The sequence below is a fragment of the Pteropus medius genome, unplaced genomic scaffold (genome assembly GCF_902729225.1).
Source record: "Pteropus medius unplaced genomic scaffold, Ma_sr-lr_union100, whole genome shotgun sequence".
Lineage (NCBI taxonomy): Eukaryota > Metazoa > Chordata > Mammalia > Chiroptera > Pteropodidae > Pteropus > Pteropus medius.
Genome location: NW_024342469.1, coordinates 7,522,504 through 7,531,226, shown reverse-complemented (window position 1 = coordinate 7,531,226; position 8,723 = coordinate 7,522,504). Strand labels below are relative to the sequence as shown.

At 55.8% G+C, this 8,723-nt stretch overlaps 1 protein-coding gene across 3 annotated transcripts in view; it reads right to left on the bottom strand.

Moving 5' to 3' along the window:
- Positions 1–3,407: 3,407 nt before the first annotated feature.
- CBX7 (chromobox 7) overlaps positions 3,408–8,723 on the bottom strand; it is a 17,758-nt gene continuing 12,442 nt past the window's right edge. The window contains exons 4-6 of one of the 3 annotated variants that reach the window (XM_039863422.1): positions 7,414–7,480; positions 4,389–4,740; positions 3,408–3,996 (exon numbers count right to left, since the gene is read on the bottom strand). In XM_039863422.1, the coding sequence (XP_039719356.1) occupies positions 3,842–3,996; positions 4,389–4,740; positions 7,414–7,480 (574 nt within the window). In that variant the 3' untranslated portion in view covers positions 3,408–3,841. Of the gene's footprint in view, positions 4,000–4,388; positions 4,741–7,413; positions 7,481–8,723 lie in introns of all 3 variants that reach the window. The other 2 variants (XM_039863421.1, XM_039863423.1) reach the window with 2 other exon arrangements.

The window sequence follows — 8,723 nt, the reverse complement described above, 5'->3', positions numbered from 1 at the left end:
GGTCAGGGAGGGCAGGCACAAATTTCATCACTCTACTCAGAAAGGTGCACAATTTAAAACACATGAATTATTTATTTCTGAAACTTTTCATTTAATATTTTCGGATTGTCGTTGACTGCGGGTAACTGAAACCATGGGAAGTGAACTGGGTAAGGCCTGGTAGTGAGACCCATGTTCAAATTCCTGGCTCACTACGGCCCAGCTGTGCAGACCTGAATAGCTAACCATGACCTCAGTATTTGTCCGCACCCGGAAAGGGTGCCGTAATAGTGCCCCCTGCTGAAGGCTGTGCTCAGGTAACATACCTGAGAGTTAGGATGGACATTTATACCAGGGTGACTTTTCTTAGGGACCTAGAATTAGGGTCAAGGCTCAAAGCTGAGAACAAGGCAGGCTAAGTCCCCCCACTTTCTAGAGGAAATTATCTAGGAGCTGTCAGCATGAGGGCCAGACCCTCCCTGCCCCCCGCTGCCCCTGCAGGAGCCAGGAGGCGGAAGCACAGCATCGGCACCCCCACCCCACCCACTCCTCCCCCGAACCCTGACCACACGGTGGGCACGCGTCCATCAACACTCCAGTCTCCAGTTCTCAACCCCTTCCCACCCATGACTCAATTAATCTTCACTCTACATCTGAAAGTCACAGAAAACTGAATCGCCTGTCCAAGGTCAAGGTCGGTCCCTGGCAGACCTGGCACCTACACCCCAGGCTGAGTGCTCGCGGCTGGTGCTCTTTCCTCGTGACACCATCGAAAGAAGGAACTGGATGCCCAAGAGCTTTTTTCAAAATCATCTTTAATGTATTTTTAATAATTTTTTGCCTCATTTACCAGATAAATCATCTAAATAAATAGATGCTATACAGTCTCTTACCAATATCAGTACAAAAATAAAACCGCGTCTGCATCCGCTCTGGCTCTCCGCAGCACACACCCACGCAGAAGAGGCATGTGCTGGGGTCCGCTCGTGCCCAGCCCCTCCCAAATACATTCACTTCGTCTGAACAAAGCTCACTGCTCATTCTGTGCAAAGGAAGCGTTATTGTGCTGAGACCTGGAGGCCAGGCTGGCCACTTAGAAAGCAGAAGCTACACCGCCTTACAGAAGCATAGCGCCTTCCTCCGACAGGACAGGAGAAAGTTGGCGATGGGATCAATGGGGTGACGATCACGGCGCTGCCCAGCGGGCTGCGTTCCGAGTGGCCTTGACGAGGGTGGAGAACATTCTCCTCGGGCAACCCCCACAGCGAAAGAAAAGTACCGACTGGTCTCTCTACATTCAAATGGGTGGGCGCTGGGTGAAGGAGAGGCAGGTGGTCTGTTTCTAAGCCCCCAGCCCCAGGAGTACTGGCCTTCTGGGTGGCGGTGGTGAGGTGGGGTAGGAGGTCAGTGTCCGCCTTGTCCCCTCTCAGGCCCCGGCAGCCCGGCTGGGACACTCAGGGCTGGGAGGTGGGCTTGCAAGGCCGCACCCAGCCCCTCATAGAGGTCTCTGTCCCAAGAGCCCACAGCCCTTCTGGCTCCCGCGGGGTTCGGCCTTCCCTGAGACACAGGGCCCCGTGGGCTGCAAAGGGCTAAACAAGAGGCAAGCAGTGTTCCGTTGCTCATGACAGAAAAACAGCTGCCTCATTCCACAAAAGAGCCCCCCAAACCCCCAGTCCTGCAGATTTGCACAAAGAGCTCTTTGAAAGTGCCCATGAGGCAGGAAGAGTTCCTGTGTCCCCTGGGGATGGAGAATAAATGTGACTCCTATTGAAAGCTGCCAGCCATGTCCCAAAGCCATGGCCAATGGCATTTAGGCAGAGGCCCCCCTGCCCACCCACCCTCTGGTACCCTCACCTCTGCTGGGAGCCCCTGTCCTGGGAGAGTCCCCAATTCCAGCTGCCCTTCCTTTCCCAGGGGTCCCACAGCTGGGTGGGTGGGGCTTCCTGCTGCCCCTCCTTTCCCTGACCCACCCCCACTTACTCCTCCCGATTAAACTCCCCAGGCTGGTGGTGAATGAAGTCACCAGGGAGGAGACCGTACCCCAATGGAAGCACTGAATTAACCCTGGACAATGAAGGATTAAGGAGGAAGGAGAGAGAGAGAGACCAGGGATTTTGGAATCTTGCCAGCAGGTCACCCAAAACAGAAATGGGGTGCAGGCTGTCTTTGGTCTGGGAGCGTGGGAAGAAGGGGTCTGGAGGAAGAGCAGCCCTATTGTTGCCTCGGCAGGGATTCTGCTGACAGCGAGTGGGGAGACAGCCCTGGGGGAGGCAGGCAGCGATAGCAGAAGGGTGGAGGGAGCCCGCCTTTTCCTTGCTCCCCTGGTGTGCCGCACCCCAATGTGGCTAGGATAGGGGCTAAGTCACTTCTCACTGCCGGGGAAGCTACTAGTCCACAGGGCACATGTGTGCAAACCAGAAAACGAGTGCCCCTTCCTCCTGGCAGACACGGCCCCTTGCCGTCGGGGGCGCGGTGCTTGTAAACAGCCTGACCCACCGTCCACAGCAGCCTGACCACAGGAAGACATGTCAGAGGTTCCCCCACAGGAAAACAAGGCCAGCCCCAGCTTCGGCCTGTCAGGTGGATGGGGAGGGAACACGGAACAGAAGGAGGAGGGTGTCAGGGGTCAAGGCTGCCCTGAGAAGGTGGTGGGACTCTCCCTCCTCCCAGACCACCCACATCCACACCCAGCGCTAGCTGAGCTGGACAGGAGGACAGAGAAAGAGGGGAGTAGGAAGGGCTGAAAAGTCACCTGAGTCAGAGAGAACAAGAGGCCCCCAGGGGAGGAAGCACAGGCTGAGCGCCTCAGAGCTATGCCGATGCCCGCACACCTGCGCGGAAGCGTGCACGCCCGCAACTGGCCGGCAGAAGTCGCAACACCACGGCAGCGTGTCTGGTGCGCTTGAGGCCACCTAGCCCAAGGCCAGACCCCTGCTGACAGCTTCCAGCAAATGGAGTTGGGCTAGATCCCGTCACGTGATGGGCTGTGTAAGATGGGGTGAGTGTGGGGTGACTGTGGCAGATTATTCTGTGCTGTGAATCACCCCATATTCACCTGGTCAAGGTTTCTACACAGGAGGTTTGCAAGGCCCACTGCACACATCTGCAAACACACGCACGCACTCACGAGGGCAGGAGGCAGTATACGTGTGCACACCTGTGCAGCTGGGTGTGCACGCGAGTGTTTCTCACAGGCCAGGGATGGGGGACAGGGTGGAACGCTCAGCAGAAGGGGCTGTACTGGTAACCGCCCCCAGGGAAAGGCAGAGACCTGTCTGAAGGGGATCAGACAGGTATCGGACACATAGGACACACCACAGCAATCTCCAACTTCCTCTGGCCCCTTCTCTCTGCCCTTGGCTCCTGGTCAAAAGCAGCCTCCCATCCCACCACAAGCTGGAGTGCAAAGTTAAAAATAAAGACCCCTCCTCTCCCTAAAAAAAAAGGAAAAGAAAAAGTCAACCAGAAAGGCTCAGGCGGGCTGCTCGAGGCAGAGGGTTTGGGCCTTCTCATCTTCCTGCAGTCCCTAGGACCAGCCGCTGTGTCTCCAGAGAAGAATAACGATAGAGGTGTCCAGGGGAGAGTGGCCCTGTCCCCATCCTGCCCTGGAGATGGCGCCCCAACTGACAGAGCAGTGCTGGACCTCCCCATTCCGACTCCGAGGCAACCCAGAGACCTCTCTGTAAACATCGCGTGCAGGGAAAGGGACAGGGTGGTGGGGGAGGGTCGGGATCTTCTCCCCTTTTCCTATTCCATATTTTTTTAAATAAAATAATTATCCCATCCCCGAGCCCTCCCCGTCTCTGGAAGTCCCCACCCCAAGCCCCCCAAAAAACAGTTTAAGAAAAGTAAAAATGGTGACTCAGAACTTCCCACTGCGGTCTCGGAAGAAGCCCTCAGCTGCCTGGGCCTCACGGAAGGTGACGGTGATGGAGTTGGCTGTGATATCGGTCACTGTCACTTCACTTGTGGGGAGCGTAGGTGTCCAGGGAGGGGGCCCCTCGGCCAGGTCAGCATCTGCTACAACCGTGAGAGAAAGACAGACAGATGGGGGACAGCGTTGACAACAAGGTGGGGAACGTGGGAATGGGTGGCAGCATGCAGACCGCCCTCCACTGCCCACCACCGGGTCCTCCCGCGTCTCCAGCCAGGTCAGAGTCTAGCTCAGGGCTGGACACAGGGGAGGAGGGCACTACATTCATCTTTCCTGGCTGGACCAGAGCTGATATGATCCTGAATAGAACCACAGAAAGAGCTCTGGGCTGGGTGCCAGGGTCCTCGCAGGTTGTGTGGTCTTCAGAGCACCCCGTGCCCTCTCTGGGCACTAGGCCAGCTGAACCTGATGACTCAGGGGACATTCCCAGCTTTGAGGGTCTCTGGGCCTGGGCCGAGGGGCTGGGCCACCTTACCCTCCTCTTCAGGGGGCTGCTCAGCAGGCTCCCACTCGCTGGCTGCCTGCAGGACATCCGGGGCCGGTGACTCCTGCAGGAAGAGCTCCCGTCGATGGCTGTGACTCTCCAGGTTGGGCCCACGGGGCGGGAACTTCTTGCGTGAGAGCCGCAGGTACTTGTGGGCCTTGCGCGGCTTGCGGAGCGGGAAGGGCAGGGTGGGCACCAAGGGGCCCTTGTCCACCAGCTCGGGTGCCCCCGCCTTGACCACCCCCTCGGGGCTCCCGCTGCCGAGTGGGCGCGTCAGAGAGAAGCAGAGCTTCTCCTTGCCCTTGGCCTTGTGGGAGCTCCGCAGGTCCATGCTGTACAGCCGCTGCGGGGGCAAGCCAGGGCACGGCGGGTCAGCCCTGCCCTCCCACCCGCTGCCGCGCCTTTGCTCATGCTGTTCCGCCCGCCCAAGTGCTCTTCCCCACGTTTCACGGCCCAGAGCCAGCCATCAGCCCACCCCCAGCCCAGCCAGAGAGCAGCCCCTGACCGGCCCAGCCCCATCTCGGCCCCAAACAGCAGCCTCATCTCCCTAGGGAGCTGTAGGGGGCTCAGGGACAAGGGCCGCAGGCATATGCCTTCGGCACATGCCTTCGGCACACAGGGAAGGAGCAAACGAGAGGCACGAAGTCAAAACTGACTGACAAAAAACAGATCTGGATTTATGAAGCAGATGAATTAAGGAATTATTCTTCATTATAGGAAAGGAATCTTTGCTCACTAAAGGGCACTCATAGCTGAGACAGCCAGCTCACCAGGGAAATGGTGTAAGGCAGAGGGCTCTGGAGGTTCTTGGGGCAAGTTGACCAAGGTGGCGCGATGCTCTGCCAGGAGCCTGCAGGTGTCCCTGGACCCGTCTGGGGTGCTGCTCAGCCCCAAGCTGCAGCCCTCTGCTGCTCTGCCTCACTCTTATTAAAATGGGCTGGAGGGAACATTCTCCCACCAGTCAATGGCTGGAGTTTTGCAACTTGGGGATTTGTCTTATTGACTTTCGGGGGAAATTTATACAAGTCCAAGAAAGACTCCCAGTGCTAAAATGTTGGGAGGGCTCGAATCACTCTGGGATAGTACCTTTTACTGCTGCCTGTCGCCAGAGGCCAAGAGCTCCCAAGAAGAGAGTGAGGCCATCAGATGGGACCTGTAGGTCAAACATCTCCAGCTGGGAGCAAAGGTCATATGTGCAGGCTCCGTTCTCCCGTCCCATTGCCAATACCCATCACTGGGCATGGGGTTCAAGTTGTCATGGTGATGGGAGGAGGGCTGAAGTGAGAGGGGATCGGAAAATACTGCAATGCTAGGAGGGCTTATCCAATATGCAGGTTTATATAAACCCGTTCCCTCAGCCTGGCTCATAGACCACAAACCCAGCAAACTCTCCCACAGTTATGCAAGGCGGACTCATCTCTGTCCTTCTCCACCTCTCCATGAGAGGACCACAGCTACTAAGGAGGATCCAGGAGAATCAGAAGTCAGATCTGGGTCTTAATCCAGATGTGAGGCCCTGGGTAAACTGCCTGAGCTCGGTTTCTTCATCAGTGAAACGATGAACAAGCTTTGGTAGCCAGCCTCCAAGATGGCCCCACCAATAACCGCCTCTGGGAATTCACGCCGTGTGAATCGCACACTGAGTACTGCGGTGTGGGACTTCCGAGGCTAGGTCGTTAAAGACACTGTGCTTCTTCCTTGCTCTCTCTCTTGGATCACCTACTCTGGGGAAGCAAGGGGCCGTACTGTGCGGCCACCAGCAGCCCTCTGGTCAGGCCCACGTGGTAAGAAAGCAGGCTTCCTGTCAACGGCCAGCACTGACACGCCCGGCCTGGGAGCAGCCCTTTGGAAGCGGGTCGTCCAGCCCCAGTGAAGCCTTCAGATGAGCAGATCCCAGGCCGAAGCGGAATCACTAAAGAACTAGCTAAAGCACTCCTGGACTCCTGACCCACCGAGCCCTATGGTATCAGCAGTGTTCACTGCTTTCGGTTAGTTAGGAGGGGAATTTATTACACAGAAATAGATGAAGACACAACGTGCAGAGGAAGCGTGCTCACTGTGAAGAGCACTGCGCACAGAGCTGAGCGTGGCGATGTCTGACAGAGGCCACTTCCCTCCCGGGGACCCAATGCACACCGAGCCCTATGGAGCACACCCACGCACGAAGGGAGGCCCACCTATTCTGGCAGAAGCCTCAGGCGATCGACAATCAAGAGTGAACAGGAGGCTGGACATGGCTCACACTGCGCATAGACCAGGAAGACTTATTTTTGGCTCCGATACCTGGATGGGCCTCGCTAAATTAGGGAGAGTGGGTATTCCTATCATTCCCATTTTACAGATGCGAAAACTCCAGCTCAGAGAAACTAGCCACCTAACATAATGGCCTCAAATCACATAACTACATCACTTTGGACTCCGTCCTCTTTTCAATGCAAAGCAGTGAGATCAGGAAAGTGCCCCCAAGACCTAAGTAATGGGATGTCACAAAGTAGATGCCACCTGCGGCAGAGGACTGGAAAAGCAGGCCCTGTAGGTTTCTTCTCACTCAAATGACAGGTTTCTAGGACATTCCAAGGCTATGGTTCCAGAATCCCAAGAGTCCCCCTTTCTTGGATTCTAAACTTCCAAGCTTCCATGCTTCCTCAATTCTAAAGTTTTTGTCCCTAAGGATCTCAAATATTACAATTTTGTGTTTTGAGGACTTTGAGCATCAAAAAGGCTCATTTACAAGATTCTAAACTTTCAAAATTCTAAGAGTCCATTAGCCATACATTGCTCTCCATTCCGCCACAGCATCCCCAGGCTGTCCTCCTGGGGCACCAGCCCCACATTTCAACTTTTCCCAGCTCCTTCCATTGCATCTTACCAGATAAGCGCCCCTGCACACAGGGCCGGGGTGGGGCTGAGGAGGGAGGGTGGTTCAGCTCAACGAGCTGAGCGATTGAATGGATGGGGCCGGCTGGCGGGACGAGCGAGGGGGACCTGCGGGCGGGCACCAACGCTGGCGGGTTACCTGCAGCAGAAGCCGCTTGGGTTTCGGACCTCTCTTCCTATACCCCGACGCTCGGTCTCTCTCCTCCCTGGGGTGCAAAGCAGATGGCAGAAGAAAAGGAAACACTGGTGATATTTAAGGGAAAATAAGGTGTCTGCTCCTACCCACCCTTTGCTGTCTATGGGGAACGCCCTCCACAGGCCATCTCCCAATTTAGGGGTAGGGGCAACTCCCTGTTGCTCTTTTTAGGCCATACAACAGGGTCACGTGTTCAGCTCCCAGGGCCTCGGTCTTCCCAGCTGACAAAAGGCAAGGGCACAGCCGCTGGTCCCAATCGCTGAGGTGGGACTCAGGTGGCATCTCCAAAAATATGTGGTTCTTGATTGGGCTCTGGGGTCATCCAAGAGCTCTGCTCCACGTGCCACTGGAAATAACTCCCCGCCCCACGCTGCCCATAAATGTTAACACACTCTTAGGCATAGAAACCTGTTAATCAAGTTTGCCTTGAGCATCCCAGGGCAACTGATGAGACTGGGAATGGTCCTTCCCCTTTGGGATCTGCATGCCTGGTGGAGAGGACAGGCTCCCATTTGTCTGTAACTGTCCAGCCAGGGAATGGGAGAAAACTAGCCTGTACTGAGTCCCTAGGAGATGCCAGATTCTGTGGGTGCCTCTCCATATCCCAAATGCACAAAGCCGCACACCACAGACACCAGAAATGACGACAGAGATGTCACCAGTGCCTGAAGCGGTGGGTAAAGTCAGTCATTCCGTTCCGCCCACCTCACTTCATTCCACTCACACGTCGTGTGGCTCCCCCTGCAGAGGCCACGCGGACGCAGCAGGAATATGAAGGCAGGAGTGACGAGAAAAGTTCTGAGAGGTTCTAAATTAAGTTCCAGCGGGCCAGAGAGTGAAAGGAGACAGAGCAGTCAGCCTGTTCAGAGCTGTGGGTCAGCTGAGAAGGCTGCTCACATTCCTGAATGTGTGCTAGCGCTTTAACTGACTCCAGGCGTCCGTGAGACACCACCAGCCACGCTGCGTCCCGCTCATGCACAAACTTTCAGGACCACTGCCTGTAACAAAGCAGTGAATATTTTTTCCTTACATACTCTTCACTGCCCGCACTTCACCTTTTCCATCCCCCCCACCCCCGCTTATCTGTAGCCAATGTAAAATCTTTCAAAACTTACATATTTCTTCCCCAAAATATAATGTATAAAAAAAATGCCCATCAACTGCAGGACAGCAGACAGTGTCCTTCTCCACGCAGCCCTGCTGCTACTGGTTTAGACTTCAGGCCCCAGAACTTGGTCCTTTTCTGGCTAGCA